The sequence below is a fragment of the Periophthalmus magnuspinnatus genome, chromosome 17 (assembly GCF_009829125.3).
Source record: "Periophthalmus magnuspinnatus isolate fPerMag1 chromosome 17, fPerMag1.2.pri, whole genome shotgun sequence".
NCBI classification, from domain to species: domain Eukaryota; kingdom Metazoa; phylum Chordata; class Actinopteri; order Gobiiformes; family Gobiidae; genus Periophthalmus; species Periophthalmus magnuspinnatus.
In genome coordinates, this window is record NC_047142.1 from 17,063,395 (window position 1) to 17,081,551 (window position 18,157).

The following is an 18,157-nucleotide window of genomic DNA, read 5'->3' on the forward strand; positions in this document are numbered from 1 at the left end:
TAAGAGTTGCTAGTGAAATGAGGGGTATCAACTGTGTATAACTGCAACGTAACATAATTAGGGTTCATCTGTGAAGCTATCCTCACTACCTCATCCAAATGTGCTTCTTGTTTTTCTGAAATAACATCAACTTGCTTTTTACACAAGTTTAATGCATATGAAAAGTGAAAAAGAAGTTATTTGGTATGTGAAGTTGTTGATATATGTAAAAACAAAATACTTGAGTTACAATGCAGTCCCCAGTTAAAGTTTCGCAAGATCTATATCAAAACAAATCTATGTCCAGCTTTTTACTGTTCTGATTAGGTATTCAGTTTAGTTTTAGACCTGGTTTAAGCTTTTTACATCATAAACTTGGAAAGCCCAATGGTTTCTGAAGTGGTGTAAACATTTTAGGGTAACTATTCTAAAAATGTCTTTCAACTTCTCTTAAAGCTTACTTGGTAATTACTATATTGCAAACACTTGAAAAGTCTGTGCTTCCTTTTAAAATGCCTCAGATTTCAGTGTTAAAATTTTATGACAAAAAAAACCCATTTTCCTTTTTACAAATTTTCTTGAGTTTTGCGCCCTGACCAAACAACAACGAAATCCGTAATTCCACATTGTTTAATAGATCACCAATTTAAAGTGTCATAAACAAGCATGACTTTTGAGTTCACTTTGTTGGGGTGTAGATTGATTTAAAGATCCCGTATTATGCTGTTTCTGATCTATGTTATAATATTGTTTCCTCATCACAAACATATCCAGAGTTGTGTTTTGTTTCATTCACATATATTTAGCACACAAACTGCATATTTTGGTTGAGTTCTTCTCTCAAATGGAAAACACTCTGATCCACCTAGTGATGTCACGAGGCAACACTGGAAGTGCTGCACTGTGTTTTTAAACTCTACACACCTTCAGTAGAATCTTTTGGGTAATTTCAGCCCTGGAGCCATTGCCAGTGTCTACTAAGCAAAACGTAAAAGGTAGCCGTTAACTTGAAAAGTACCGCTTCATAACATCATAAGGTGAGTGCTTTGAGCTTTGGAGATGTAGACAGTCTAATAATGCAGGGTTACTCAAATGTGTGAATGAAACCAAACACAACTTCAGGTATGTTTTTGAGAAGGTAACATAACATGGGTTAAATCTCACAAGAGTCAATGCTGTGTAATATATGGAACTTTTAATTGCTTCTAAAACAATGTATTAACTTACTTAATCTTGACATCCTAATTCTAAACAACCTTTTTCGTTTTGCTGTTTCGCTGTTTCCCTCTTTAGTGCCACTTATACAGGAAGGACCCAGGCAGCATCGTGTAATCAAGGCGACTGCAGCTTAGCCACGGCCAGCCAAGCCACCTCAAAGAGGGGGTGGTAAGCATCTGTTTTCGGGCTGTTGCTGGTGGGATGCTACGGAAAAGCAGTAGTAATAGCGGAGGAGGAGGAAGAGGAGGAGGAGGCAATAATAGTGGAGCTAGGGGCCTGCCGCGACACGTTTCTAACCCCAACACAGGGTCACTTTCGGCTGGATCCACCAAGACCTGGGACGTACGGCGACAGAGAGCCCAAAACCCCTTCATCTCCATGGGGCTGACCTCCAACCTGACCGGGGCATCTGGAGTAGACCCTGAGTATGTAATGCAGCTGGTGAATGATGTGAGGTGGTTCGCTGATGTCCTACTAAGCCTCAAGCAGGCGTTTCAATGTAAAGGTAAGTGCAAAGCTTTTGTTTGATCTCAGAAGCCAAACAGGGTTGGGCCTGGTTAATTCTTGGATGGGAGACCAGGTGCTGTAGTGGGGCGGCAGTGGCTCTAGTAATGCATACTGGTGTTGTGTCCTCAGGCAAGACACTTGACCCGCATTGCTTAGTATGAATGAAGTGTGTGACTAAGTAATTGGTTGCGGTTAAAAAGGCCACTGACTAGAGCTGTGCAGTTTTCTATTGATATAGAATTGTATTTAATGCTCAGATCAGCTTGGCTTTTTGGAGGAATTGGACTATTTTATTGTGTTAAATGACACTCATTAAAAGTATGACTTGTTTATGCCCATGAAATTAATATTGAAAGCAATTTTACATGGTTTTTTTGCAATATTGTGCGGTCTTACCATTGGCGCAGATTGATGACCTCTTTGCTGTTTAGTAGAAGCTATGTGTGTGGTATACAAGATTGATCATTTTGTAGTGGTGTAGTCACAATGCTAAAATTCCAAACTCAATTTTGATACCGTTATAGACTCGATACCTAATACCAATTCTGATATCAAAATAATAATAAAAAAACATTATTTAGATCAAGATCAGCCATTCAGAAAAGGTTTATTTCTGTCCTGTGAATGTGACTTTTTTAGTATTGATACATGCTCAAATGAGTATCTAATTTTGATCTTTGTTTAAGTATCGATTAGTATCTGATTTTCAATACTTTTGACAAGCCTATATTGCAGTGGTTAATAATTACACATGTACTTGAGAAATATAGCTTTTATGAATGTAGGTAGCTTTACAATATTGTGCTTTAGCTATTATGGGCAGTTGGAGACACCTGTGGAGTGTTCATGTACAGTGTGATTACAGCCCACACTTCCATGTTCAAAACTCACACTCACTGAGAACACCCACATGCCACCCACTGCTGCTACATTGATTCATATGCACACACACCCCCACACCCACACACACACACACACACACACACACACACACACAAAATGTACAACAGGTCTAGACCATGTTACTCACATAGACATTATACACTTTGCTTATGTGGCTTCTTACTGATTACTTGAGACCCTTGAAATTACATTTAATATTATTTTTTAATCAGCTGTTTTAGCCTGTTTTTTTATTATTATTAATTAAATCTTCAAAACACCATTCATGATATTATCAATATTTCAATCCTCTGACCACCTCTAGCCTACAGCCAGTCCTATGGAAAAGCATGTTTGGAGGAATAAATTGGTACTTGAGTGAAAAGCAATGCATTTATTAGCTGTCTAAGCAGTTGTCTGTATTAAGCCATATTTATCACTATAGAATAAGACTATATGAAATGTAATTGAATTTCAGATAAATCAATGTGAGAAAAAAGTGATTGATGCCATATTGCCCAGTCCTCTTTAACTACCTTGAGTAATGAGGAACACATCAAATAATTAAAGTATGACTCATAAACTAACATGCCATTTTTGCTGAAATGGTCTGTCATTGTACTTCATATGTATTCTTATTCAACTACAAATTTGAAATGGTTTTCACTTTAAAAACATGTCATTCAGAAACAGTATAAATGTGCTACAGTATTGTTGTTTATTATCATAACTGCAGCAACATGCGTCATTACAGATCTACTTGTAACCACAAACTTAAACCAGCAATGACAAGCAAGGAAATACATGTACATAGAGTTGTGCTGCATAACAATCTTTAGTGTATAGGGCTATAGTTAGGTCACCATTATTACTATATTCACTAATCGTTCAATGCATGATAGATGAGAGAAAGGTTATGTTTGGGGGTCAGTATTTATTGTGGGTATTTTTTCTTTGTACTCGTGGATATTTATATCTAAAAAAACAAACAAACAACAAAAAAAAAGATTAAATATATGAATCATACTTCTTTCTGCATAAATAGTTGTTTTTGCATGAACTCCCATGCAGGTGTAGTCTTGTGACTAGGGATGGGGCTATATTAAAATTTAGACTCATAATTATTTTGACCAAAATAATCGTGATTAATGATATTATCATGATAATTATTACACCAAGGTTTACAAATTTTAAAAAGCGACTAAAACATCAATTACCATACAATTTGCAGGTGTCTGAGTGATCACCTTTATTAATTTTTTTTTGCTGCAAGTGAAATTAATAATGAATGAATAATAAATGTGTCAATTATATAACTCTTGACTACAGTCTGGTGCTGTAAAGGTGATAATAATCGTGTGCGATGATCACGATTATTAAAAAATGCCACAAATGTTTCATTGTGGCCCTTTTTGATCGCGATTAGTGATATATATCGTCCCATCCCTACTTGTGACGGCATATACCTATGTATGGCATATTTGGCCTTGTGCTAAATAAATCTGCAGCTAAATGTGGGACTAAACCAGAGCTAAATGAGGGCTTGAATGAGGTCTAAACCAGGACTGTCTATTATGGTCTGAGTTCAGATGGAGGATGCAGTGAGTCTCTTATTAAAATGGCCAGTGTAAGGAGAAGTAGTCACCAGACTAGAAGATATGGAGTACTGAACGTAAAGTTGACTTAAACACAAATTACTCTACACTGTCTGCATTGGACTTTACAGTACTTTGACTGCGGCTCTTGTTACTATTGCTTACTTGATACCTAAATCCTAAAGGTAAGTACGTTTCTGAATGTTTTTTTTTTTCAGTTATTTCTCTCTAATTTTTAGATACACATATATTTCACTAAATGCAGACCTGCCCCTGCCAAACAGCCCCTGCTGAGCTACTCCTGCTGAGCTACCCCTGTCAAACAGCCCCTCCCGAGCTACCCTCGTCAAACTACCCCTGCCGAACTGCCTCTGTCAAACTGGCCATGCCGAGCTGCCCCTGCCTTGCTGCCAGTGGGAGTGAGTTGTTTGGCCATTCCTGTAGCTGGAGGAGTGCAGCTTTGGCCTGTGTCATGCTGAGAGTTGCTCAGAGCCATCACTAAAACATTTTTCACTGTTGGCCTTCCCATTTCACAGAGCTCCCTTTCAGCAGGTGGGGAGCAGACTTGGGCATATGATCGGGAATAATATCACAACAATATCATAATTCTTCTTATTGTGCATTACTGGGACTTATCCAGACAGCATGTGATTTTCAGTATAATCTCTCCCAGATTTTTCTACTGGGTGTTGCATGACCTACTTTCGACAGTGTAACTTTGGACAAAGATTAGTGACGCTGCTCTGATAAAGGGGTTGGACAAAATACACGTTTAAATATTTTTTAATCGCTGTTTAGCCGTGCATTCATAATCACAATTTAATCAAAATCACATTTCAATTCTCACAGTCAAACTAAATGACTTTCTTTCTTGCTTGTCAAAAAATCAATAGTGAAACTAGTATTGAAACTAGATACTCATTTGAATAATTATTAATTACACATTAACACACACATAAATTGGACAAAATTGGACCTTTCCTGAAATGTTATAGCATCTTCTTTCTTATCCTTTTTGGACCACATGGTATATTAAAAATGCTGTTTATAAATTTAAATTTACATTGCAGGATTGTATTGTTAACCTTGTAGTTTAGATTATAACACCTATACAAAGATATTCCGAAATGCAGCCTATGCCATACTATGAGATTCTTGAATTGGTTTAGCTGTAGATATTTAATTCTTATTAAATGCTACGGATCCTTGATAACTTTTAAATTGCAATACAAGTTGTTACATAAAAAGAAATTCAGTATTTTACACATTCACATTTCTCGCATCATAAGCAGCCATACAAGATTTAAATAAAGGCTACAATAGGCAAAATGGCTTCCAGACCTAAACATATCAAAACGTTAAATTATTTACAAGTCAAGAGTGTGTGGTTGTCAGTGGAATTTTGTGTTTATATGCCACACGTATACAGTCCATATTTGGGTTTAGATGACCACAGTAGTGCTTGTACAAAAGGGCAAGTTAGTTTATTTGGTGTTTAAAGCAGCACTGAATGCCACCATATATGAAATTTATAGTTTGTAGGTAACTTCAATAATAAACTTTAGTCCTGGTTTAGTCCTGTTTCAGCCCTGGTTCAGTCCTGGTTCAGTCCTATTTCAGTCCTGGTTTACTTCTGGTTTAGCCCTTATTCAGCCCTGATTTTGTCCTGGTTCAGCCCTGGTTTTGTCTTGGTTCAGTCCTGGTTTTGTTTTGGTTCAGCCCTGGTTCAGTCCTGGTTTTGTCTTGGTTCAGTCCTGGTTTATTCCTGGTTCAGTCCTGGTTCGCCCTGGTTCATTCCTGCTCCAGACTAACATAAGCCTGAGCGACCCACACATCTGTTGGACTGTTTACTGTTGTGTTTATGTCTGGACCTTAGAAAGTTGGAAAGTTTTATTCATTGACCTCATATTAACAGACCAAGTGCAAAGTTTCCAGGCTTAATGAATAAAAACAGTCAAGACTATTCATGGGTTTCAGCTTCCTGTTATATGGTGCCATTTTTGAGGACGGCTCACCATTCAAAAGATGTAATAAACGTTCATTGCTATGACAATGGTGCTGATTTTTCATTACTTTGAAACCCATAGATAGCTAACTGTACTGCACAAGTTAGTTCCTTTCACTCCCTATGTTGATCTCCTATTTTCAAATCCTTAACATAATATTTAACCTGTATTTAACCTGTATTCATTTTGATACATATTCTCTATAATGTCTTCAGCATATTTTTCACAGATATATGGATGTAATAAGACTATTTACAGGCTGATTTAGTCCTAGACCAGCTCATAATGTTTGAACCTTTATTCATTCAAAGCTGTTCTGTAGTTATTCGAAGGATAGATAACAGTTGCATAACACAATTGGATCGCTTGTGTAATAAGTTCCTGCGTTTTAAGGAAATATGTGCCACTTTTTGTCCTTACATTGGTATCGGTTTCTATTGGGTGTTGAGATCGGTATCGGAATTGAAAAAGCCGGATCGATTCATCCCTAGTTAGAATTATAGAAATAAGTCTTAATAGTCTCTAAGAGTCTCTAAATCAACTCTGACTCAAATGTTCTAATGGATGATGCAGTTTTGTCTTAATCTTTTATCCCATCATTATACACATGAAGCACACATTGTTCAGTTGTGACAGGATAAGCTGTTTTTGTTATTTTCACACAGTAACAGTGGAATCCTGTGAAAAGCTTTGACTGTTTCTTTTTGCTCACAGGCATGTGCTCTGCTGTCTGACTCTCACAGCAGCTGGTCTGACCTCCCCTTTAGCATTTGAAAACCTGCAAAAAAAAAATCGAGTTGACGTCGAAAGTTAAAATGACTTGAGACACAAATCTTGTAGTTTTGACTGTAGTAGTTTGTTAGCAGCTCTACAATGTTGAACTTTTGTTTTAGATTTTTTTTTGGTTTCAAGCTAAATTATGGAGAGGAGGGTTGAGTGAGTTTTTAAACTAGTTTGATTAACTGTTCTGTTTTTATTCCATTTTATTCCATGGGTAGATAATTTTGCTTGAATTAAACACACATTTTAAATGGGAGGCAACAGTAACTCAGTGTTTGTCTACTGATCGAAAGGTTAGCAATTTGAATCCCGCTCTCGACATAAACATCATTAGTTGAACGGTCTGATCCACTGAACCACAGGTTGGCGATGTGATTCCAGCTTCCACATATGAATGCTGTTGCTGTGTCCTTGAGCAAGATACTTGATCCACCTCGCCCCCAGTGTCTGCATACACCGGTGTGTGAATGAGAATGGGTGAGTGGTTCCTTGATGTAAAGAGGTTTGAGTGCCTTGAAGGTGGAAAAACGCTGTACAAAAAATTTGACTATTTAAATCAGTTAGCAAACTAGCTAAGTCTTTACATGCATTGTATCAAAAATGTAAAGACAACTAAGTAAAGAATTGAAGAAACCGAGATACACTTCATGAACTCAATCTATCATGGAGATGCTGAGTAACAGGTCAGGTCTGTGGACACGTGGCCCTGTTGTGTGGAACAATCCAGGCAAAACAATGAAGCCAGGCAGGAGGCGGACTCTCCACCAGAAAAGTTACTTAGTGCCCCTTTAATGTCTGGACCATATTGAAATCTGAACTTGTCAAACTACTTAAAACACTATAACTATTCAGATTTCTACCATTTTAAGCCTATCTAATCTTTTTACAGTGTATTTATTTACATTGGAGCACTCCTAGTCCCCATAGACCCATCTCATCCACGTGCTTGTTAAGCTTGATGGAAACCCACTTGGGAACTGTATCAGCGATGGTACAGCCACGTTAAATAGACCCATCACAAACACATGACATTGTACTACTCCCACAGTCCCTATTGGTTTAGATTGTGGTGTAGATTTACTTGTTCTGTCATAATTTGAGCTGGAGGTTTAGCTGGAGTGGTGCCATAAGTAGAAGAATCACAATAGATGTAGCTGTCACAACATTGTAACATGAGGAGCAATGTCACAAGAGGTCAGATCTCATTTCTTGAACCAGTCTGGGTTAAAATGTGTTTAAAGAAACAATGCAAATCAGTCAAGATCAGTATGTTTTTTTTCTATGTAAACTAGAAGTGCATTTTGTGATTTAGTTTTGTCTATATGTCAATTTTAGCATAACGCTATTGACACAAGATTGCCTGGGATCCAAAATACACTTACTTTACGAAAATATGAGTCTGGTGATCATTAAGTCTCCCCCTTTTCAGATGGGCGTGATTGGCAGGTGGATTAGCCAATCAGGGACAGGCATGGTCCATCTGTATCAAAACAAATACAGCTGCTAACGATGAAAAAAGGGACGGAAAAACATCATGGATTTCTGCAGAGTCAATCATTGAAGCACTACTCTTATTGGAGGTGATTAACATTTACAGTCATTTTCATGGATGATCAATGAGCTCCTTCATTTCACATGCTTCACTGTGAAAAAACAAATCTGATTGGACGATCATGTTTGGTTCTGACTTGAGATGCGATGGAGGGTGTGGTGACCAGACTGCTATCTAGGGCTGTCTTAGTAACTGCAATATTGCAATACCTCTGTATGATCAGTCACACTGCACAAGGGCCCAAGTAACCATGGCATTTTAATGAGGCTGCACGCCCCTTTAAGTTAAGCCGTGTCAGTGCTAAAGCTAAACACTAGCAGGTCCCTTCTGTCAGAGGGCTGGAGTCTGGAGCAGATGGGGGTTTACCGTGGGTGTACGGGCTTTACACGTTACTTACTGGAGGAGTGGCAAATTTGAGTGCAAATCCACTCATCGGGCAGCTCTAAAACCACATAAAGTGTGGCTCAGCACTCGGTAACATGCAGTCTGCCCATGGAGCTGCGTGTCCACAAGTGGTCCAGCCCACATGAGTTTAGTGCAGGATTGCCTTATAACATAACATAATAGGCCTATATCCTCGTAACTCCTCTCTAAAAGTACATTTAGTGAACAGAAGTGTATAAGACAGAGAGATATCACATTCTGGATTTGCCAGACAGGACATAGGACAGAAATCAAATAATCGTTTAACTTTTTGAACAGTATAAATTTACACTGATTAGTCAAAATAGTTATAAGCGGCCTTACTAGCTAAATAAACTGACTTCAGTAAAGTGAGGGCCATGAACATTTCAATTGGTTAAAATTAATCTTATTATTGTAAGATTTAAGATAAATGCTATTGCCATTCTGTAAAGTTGAAGTTGAACTTTGATGTGGTGCAGACGACAGCTTGGTTAATGGTTTTTAATCAGGATGAAAAAGAAGTCCTCAGTCCCTCAGTGGAGCGGCTCCCCCTCCCATCCCCCTCCCCCGTGCATACCCAGCATTCCTCTAGAACAAATGCTCACTTGTGGCTCTAGTGCCTTCAATGGACGAATAGTAGGTGTGAGACTGATTCAGTATAAAAAAAATAATACATATAATCAGACCAAAATAAACTAGGGCTGAATGATTTGGGAAAAATATCTAATTGTGATTTTTTTTCAATAAATTATTTGAGTGCAATGAGATTTACAATTTATGTTTAAAGGGCCTGTGTTACGCTAATTTCTGATCTATGTTATAATGTTGTTTCCTCATCCCCTCATGTTTTGTTTCATTCACACGTTTAACACAAATCCTGTATATTTAGTTTCAAACAGAAAACACTCCACCTTGTGATGTCATCGTGTGGTAATACTGGAAGTGCTCAACTGTATTTTTATATTCCATACACCTTCACTAGAATCTTTTGGATAATTTCAGCCCTGGAATTTCCAATCTCTACTGAACAAAAGGTAAAAGGAGGTGTTAACATGAAAATTACTGCATCATATCATCACAAGGTGAAACAGAGCATTTTGAGTTTTGGAGATGTAAACAGACTAATGATAAAGTGTTACTCAAACGTGTGAATGAAACTAAACACAACTCCAGGCATGTTTTTGATGAGGTAACAACATTCTAACATGGCTTAACATTCTCAAGAATCAATTTTGCGTAATATGGGACATTTAATAATAGGATTGTGTTCAGAGTTTGAAACGCATCCAGAAGACTTGACAAAAAGGCTGAAGTATGAATTGACAACATGAATTTAAGACGAGCTATTTTCTTGTTTGGAGGAATTTGTGGTAATTTATAATTGTGATTTCGATTCATTTGTGATTATTCTTATATTTAACCCTACAGCTGAAATAGCTGAAATGCCATTTATGCAATAGTTTCACTTACTAAACCTCTTTACAAGATTTGATTTCGCATTCACAGCATAAATGTAAGAAATTGAACTATATTTTACACATAAATACTCACGGTTTTCCCTTTCCATTATGAACACAAAATAGCCAAGGAATGTGTGTTGAGAAATGCAAGTTATGGATTTAACTGTACGCCAACTTGCTGAGTGGAGTCAGGGTACTTCTCTACTGCTTTGGTGGAAGAGAGACTAGACTTTCATTTGAGTCTGTGTCATCCATATAAGATGGAAGTAAAAGCAAAAATGGCTAGCTAAATACAGTTTGACTCCAGGGCTTATTTATAAAGCATTTAAAGAGAACCTAGAAGAACCTAAGCAGAGTGGTTTTGTTTCTGTTTTGTAGTTAGTACTGGTTTGTTCTGGTTTGGACTTGGTGCCGAAATTTATAATTGAATAGTGTAGTAAATGAAACCACTATTATAAATTTGATTCACACTAGGTTAAGTCTTATGTAGTTTTGGGTTAGTCCTGATTTTGTGCCACTTTAGTCCTGATTGAGTTCTGGTTTTATACATTTTTTTACTTCTGATTTCAGTCCTGTCTTATGATTTAGTCTGTCAATATTCTCCATATTATCTCAATATAGGTCCCCTTTAGTCCTATGATAGTCCTGGTTTAGACCTGGTCCAGTTCGAATTCATTTGTGGTCTCATAGTATATTTCTTGAGTTTTGTTTTGTGTTGATTTCGAGTTGTATTTGGAGTGATTAATGCATGTTTCTTTAATAGCTTATTTTTAAGCTTATTTTTGCTGATCAACCCCCGTTTTTTCCATCACTGGTATACACCCACTGCTCTGTACTAACTTTGTTCTCGATTTTATTTTCTTAATCTGTAATGCATGTAGGATTTGGCATTGTTGCATAGTCATTTTGGTACAAATCAGTGGCTTGCTAGCGTGATCTGCAGCTATCCATAGGAGGTTCCGACAACTTCACTTGTTAAGATGTTTACTGCGATGTCAGCTCCCATTGGGAACCGCAGTTTGGATGTCAGTAGACTTCTTTCTTTTATTAAGTAATTTTCTATTAATATTGCAATTTAAAATGTCCAGATTATAACATAATGATCTACGTGTGTCATAGATTATTAATATATAGCAGACACAAGCACAATAGGTCCCCTTCAAAATCATTCTATCCCTGTATCTAGTGCTGATTTAGACATGGATTACTCCCAGTTTAGTCAAGAATTAAGTCCAGAGGATGTAGTTGAGTAGGTGTGTGACTCATTTAAAAAGCAGCATCTTGAGTAAGTGGTTGTAAAATACCTTTGCTAATTATCAGCATTGTGGCTTGAGACTAGGGATGGGACGATATTAAATTTTAGACTCACGATTATCGTGGCCAAAATAATCGCGATTAACGATATTATCGCGATAATTATTAACCTGTTAACGTTCCGACGGCCCGGGCCTACTTTAAAACTTTATAGCAATGTACATACACTTCTGCGTCACCCGCACAAACAATCTACACATCAAATGAAAGCTGCGGCGCTCATCTTTCTGGATATGCAAACCATTTTCACCTGCAATCACCACAGTGCTGACAGGAAAGACGTTTTTGTAGAAAAGTGTGAATCTGGACTTCACTTACCATTGAGCGCTCTGGTTCTGTCAAACATCAACATATTCACACAAAGTTGGTCTCATTTGTTCCGTAAAGGTCCAGAGAATATAATCCAGTCAAGAAATTATGTCCACAAAATAAGATCCTCCATGTCCAATCTGCTGCAGGAAAATACTCCAAATATGAAATCTGCTCCGTCACTTCTTTGCCGTTCTTTAGTCGATTTCAGGCATAATAAACTTCTGACAGCGCCAACTTTGTTCCCCAGTGCTAAACACACGTGTTAGCTTGTGATTGACACCAGTGTTGGCCAATAAGGTGGGGGTTGTGGGTTACTGAGCCCGCAGACAGCGAATCAGTGCTGCAGATGACTGAAAGTTTACGCCCCACTCTTCCCCTTGTAGAATCAACCAATTATATCACACACATTTAGTGACGTTTTCCCCTTATATCCAATGAGCAGCGGGACAGGATGATGTATCACATGCCATGGTTTTCCGTAAAAAGACGTACCCGGAAGAAAATATGTACTCCTCAATGCCATGCTGGCGAAATGGAACGGTCCTTGTTGCGCCGGAAGTGACGCAAGTGCCCGTCGACGAACACTTAATTTTTTTTAATTAAGGCACTTTGGTGAATTGGGAAACGAGTGGATGCAGAAATGTGTGCATAATGGCGCATTTTACGCACTGTTGTTTTGCGTTTTAAACATGACGAAACGGACAAACCAAAGGGAGTACGTGATCGAGGACACTGTGGATGTTTGTACAAGTTAAACTAGAGGCATCTCTGACCTGGAGCGGTTCATGGCAAAGATTAAAGATCCCACAGTGGACTCAGGAGTAAAGGACCTTATTTTTTGATGGATTGGATGCTGTTCTCGATCGGTAAGCGTGGTTTATTCTGCTATTGACGTAATTGTACGTAAAATATACCGTGTATAATTGTTAGCTTTGCTTCTGTGCATATAGTGCGCATTCGGACCATGCGCTCTGACACATTTGTGTTCAGCTGTATGAATTAGACTTAATTTGTCTATTGTTTAAAAGGTGTTGTTTTATTCTGCAGTTTGCATTAGTGTAGGTAAAAATCTAAGATGTGCACACATTAGCGTCTCATCTGTGCGCACGGGTGAGGCGCGCACTGGTACTGTGGAGAGTTACGGATCAGACTTTGTTTATTGTTGATATCTGACAGAATATAGTTCAGACATAGATAAGCACAGAAGCTACAAGTGTCATTGCTATGTCAGAGTGGGCAAACACCACAAACTAACATCTAAACGTTGTATTGGAACTGGAAACATGAGGCAGTGTGGTGCCGTAAAGGCGATTATAATCGTGCGCGATGATCGCGATTATTAAAAAATGCCACGAACGATTAATTGCGGACCTTATTTATCGCGATTAACGATATTATCGTAAATCGTCCCATCCCTACTTGAGACTTTACTGTGCCTCTGGTGTCATCCCAAACAGATAAAATAATCTGCAGTCCCGTTAGACCACATTGTTTCACACAGGTACAGTCTGTGGTGATTAATCTTACTGCAAAAACGTGACACATGGGTGCTGTCTCGTGCTTCCTAATCTTCTGCTCATTTCTGTGTTCAGGGTTAACAAAACAACACTGCTTTTCAATAGGGCTTTGTGGCACCAGGTTTAGTGTATTCAAATTTGACCCAAATTTTGTAGAAGTAGGTCAGGATTTTCCATTTTTTTAATATATATGTTCCAATATCTCCTAGTATTATGATACTAAAATTTTAATTTCAACAGTAAGGAATAAATTCATTGTGCTTTATTTAGACAATAGAATGGGACTTTCAACATTAAATAATAGTACTGTCTTTTATATTACCATGTGGCCTTATATCTGTGGAATCCCTTAGTCAACCAGGTATGTTCTATAGTGGTCCCTGAGCATCTATCTGGTCTTATACTTGTTCTGATACAGCTCAAGATCATTCTAAAGCTATTCAGAAATAGTTTATTTTTGTGAATGTGACTTTTTTAGTATCAATACCTGCTCAAATAAATTTCTAGTTTTGATACTAGTTTTAGTATCGATTAGTATCTGATTTTTGATACTTTTGACAACCCTAATATCTCCTATCCTTCAGCTGTTTAACAAATTCTCCATGTTCCTAATACATTTCTATGCATTCTAATGATCCATGGTGATGAGTTTACAAGCAGTTTACTCAAAAGCCAGAGCGGACATCACAGTAATGCTAACAATAACTAGCATGCTAACAGCGCACCAGCATTATTTCCTGATTCATGACCTGTAAAATGCTTTTGGACTCTTAAAACACAGACGAGCACTTGCTTTCCACTTAACGATGTCACAAAGTTGAACCAAGCACTTTGAACTTTGGAGATGGATGAAACAAAACAGTACACCATGTAAGTCGATTGTAATTTGGTCGCAGAAATAAGCAAGGGAAGGTATATTTATTGAGCACAATTTGTACTTAAAGTAATTCAAAGTACTTAAGAGGACAAGAAAAAAATACATAAAAACCATAATACAAACAAAAAAACCAAACAAAATAATCATTATAACATTAACTTTAGAGTGCAGATCAGATCCGTTCAGTCATAGAACATAGAACTTTCCCCTCTCCCCACTTGTTGCTTGTGTTTTCATTGAGCCCAGTTTAAGCAGGTAATCTCCTCTTTACTATGCCAGTCCAATCCTGCCCTCAAGTGTGCCCCACTGCCAATGTGAAGTGGCCACTCGCGACTGGTGCCTCACATAAACCACTGATTTCTTGGAGTACATAATGGTTTTAATGGGCTGCGGTTGTTCGTGGAGGAAGAATACAGGATTTGTTGGGCAGTAACTTTCCCCGTTCAGTGAGGCGGAGGGGCTCTGTTTTTGTGCTAGCCTGCGGTCAGCCATGTTTCCTGGGGAGCGATTTACGGTTATGGGCCGTAAATGTTTGTGTAGGGATTGGTCACGGTGAGGGGCGGATTGAAAAGGGGAGAAAAGTGTAGAAATTTACAACTGTGAAATTGAAATGAGGGGTAACTGGAATCGGACAAAATTTTTTGAGAAATAATATGATTTATGCATATTTGAATTCACACACAATGTATGCATTTCAAAACAGTTGGTGATTATTGGTGGTAATTGGTGAATTGACAATGAAAGATTTACTCCATTCCAAGCAAACATTGTCGTATTGTAAAGTCCAGAAATTCTCAAAAATATCCAGGATGTAAAAAGTGCAAAATACCAATCACCCCTGTTTTCATTGCCACTAGTACACGCCCAGTGTTCTGTACTTCCAACTTTATTTTCTCAATCGGTGATAGTGTAGAATTCAGCAGTGCTGCATAGTCATTTTGGTAAAAATGAAAAAAAAATTGTTTCTCGTTAGTGTAATATATAAAATATAATTTTTTTCAAAGTCAAGACATATGTATGTTTTACTGGTGCACAAAATAAACCGTGTATTAACATCACTGTGTTCAAAGAATAAAACCAATACAATGCATAAACTCACAACAAATTACATACATACCTTTTAACAAAGACATGACCTTTTTTAATACTACCACACTGAAATTATTTAAATTTTGTATTGTATTATGTATTCCAATAATGAACTTACTGTATTTATGCTTTTTATTATTTTTAACATTTTAACACACACCCATCATCTAATTTCCATTAGGCTACAATAATGAATATTTACTGCAAATCAGTGTGACTTCTGTTGTTGCCTTTGAGAGACCAGGTCAGAAATGCATGGCTTCACCTTGGCCACTCTCATGTCATTTTCACAGCAAAGTCTGTTCCTTTTCTTCGTTTGTATGTCGTTGTATGTTTTTATGCCATTTGAAGTGACAGTATTCAATGACCAATACACACTGAGAGGAATCTGTATCTGCACACCCAGCTGCTCTATTACTGCAGATTGGCATTAGCTAATGCTAATGATTACACATAATACACATTTGACCCACAATTAAGTCAATAGCAGAATAAACTACGCTTACCGATCAGGAACAGCATCCAGTCCATCAAATCATAAGGTCCTCTGCTCCTCAGTCCATCATGAGATCTTCACTCGGTTCCACGAACCGCTCCAGGTCCGAGATGCCTCTAGTTTAACTTGTACAAACATCCACAGTGTCCTCGGTCGCGTACTTCCTTTGTTTTGTCCGTTTCGTCATGTTTAAAACACAAAACTGCTTTAAAACAGTGCGTAAAACGCAATTACGCGCGCGTAATTTTACGCGCGGATCTTTGCCCGAGGGCGGGCCGTCGGCACATTAAGGGGTTAAACGGCATTTAGAATCTTCAGCGAGTTTTCACTCCACATCGGCCACATCGGCTAAAACTCTGGTAGCGGCTCATGAGGACGCCTGTCAATAACGTTGATAAGCTACGCAAATACGTATGTGAATCACATAATTGGCTGGAGCAGCTCGTCCCCGGTCACACTCACTGACTCACATTGAAAAATAGCGCAGAATCAATTGTTGTGTGTTAATTTTATTTTCAACTCCGGTTCGATTTTTTTGTGCGCAGCACAGATTTTCTGTGCGCGGAGACCGTGTCAGCAGTGCGCAATTGAGCACGCGCGCAGCTTAGATGGAGCAGTGTTAGATAGGCACAGCAAAGGGTGCATTTGTCGAATTAGGACACGGCTAGCGTCTGGAGACGCTCGCAGTCGAATCATGAGTCGGGTGCGTGTCTTGACCTCCGCCGAACCCAGGTTAAGAACCACTGGATTATAACTATATAGCAGACACAAGCACAATAGGTTTTCTTTAATATGTGCACTGTGAAATGAACGTTAAATTTAAACCATCTTAAGTCTAATTGCACTTTCAGTATCTTTTCCCAAAACATTGAACAGTGCCTGACATTTCACTTTGTTCAGTGACTTCTAGATGAGTCACTGATGTTTGTGCTTAATACTGAAAACAGCCATTTCCTTGTTTGCTCAGAACCATATTCTCTAAGCTGTTCAAACAGTGAACATGGAGTTACATCCACACACATACCTGACAGGGGTAGTCATGGCAGGAGCCGACAGGTGCGCGGCCCTATCCAGATGTCTCTAAATGACATTCCCAGGCACCTTCAGTGACATCAGCGGCTCAGGTATGTGTCAATATACACTCACTGCCCCCAGCTATGGAAGTTATAGTTAAATGGAAATAGTAAAGAGTTGAATCAGCAACTGTAGGCTCTGTGTGTGAAGGTGGTTTAAAAGGTTAAGATTGGTATATGGTAGAGTTTTTAGTACCTTTTATGGTACTTATGTAAACAGTACAGCCATAGAAAATATAATTGTTCTTAGATCAGGCAAGAATCAGAAAGAAGGCAGCTGTAATTGCCTTTAGTTGTATTTATTATATTAGGTCATAATTTAATACAAATAATAGCTCTACTAAGTCATTATCCAGGCCTAGTTAATTCCATACTGCAGTGATTAAACTTAAATACATAGAACATATTTATAATTTTTATCTTTGACAAATAGGCCTAATAAATGTTATGGCCTGTTTACAATGAATGGGGCTCTGGCCCTTTAACTGTGGTTGGAGTTAGCACATTAGCTTTTCTTCGCTGCTAACAACAACACGGCTAAGCAAACCACAGCGCTAAAGTCATTCAAAGTAGCTCTGTCTTGTTCATCTCTCCTCTGTCTCAGCCATGGATCCATGGTCTCAGCGCGGTCTCACGTAAGTCTCCTGCTCTGTGTGTGCTTGCTGCAAGTGTGTGTCTGCACTCAGAGACAGCCCCCTCCTCCTCTCTGGTGCACGGAGCGGTAGAGAGTCCAGCAGCAAACGATGACTTAAAAAACACGAAAACAACTGTTTTTAATGAAGCTGTGGCGCAACTTGTGTTTTTAAACCAGCTTATTCCCAGTTTACTCATAAAGAGAAACGTGTGTAAACTCCACAGACGCAATATCAGTAGAATTTAAAGGGAGAGGAAACACTGTTATGTTAATATCATTTAAAATCGATTTTTAGAATTTGGAATCAATCCAGAAGCCTTGGGACGTAGAATCGCAACCCTTTTTTTTTTTTTCAAACCCCCCGGGGGTCCGATATTGAAGGTTTGGCCGATATTTAGCACAGATATCTTTTCCTCACTGCCCTAGTCTGTGTGGACATGTGTCAGTCCATCCCCAGTGCA

At 38.3% G+C, this 18,157-nt stretch overlaps 1 protein-coding gene across 1 annotated transcript in view; it reads left to right on the forward strand.

The window, feature by feature from the left end:
* The window catches only part of LOC117384874 (rho GTPase-activating protein 29-like), a 66,931-nt gene that overhangs the window by 639 nt on the left and 48,135 nt on the right, over positions 1-18,157 (forward strand). Inside the window, exon 2 of the mRNA XM_033982032.2 lies at positions 1,273-1,702. Coding sequence (XP_033837923.1) covers positions 1,399-1,702 — 304 coding nt within the window. The 5' untranslated portion in view covers positions 1,273-1,398. The remainder of the gene's footprint in view (positions 1-1,272; positions 1,703-18,157) is intronic.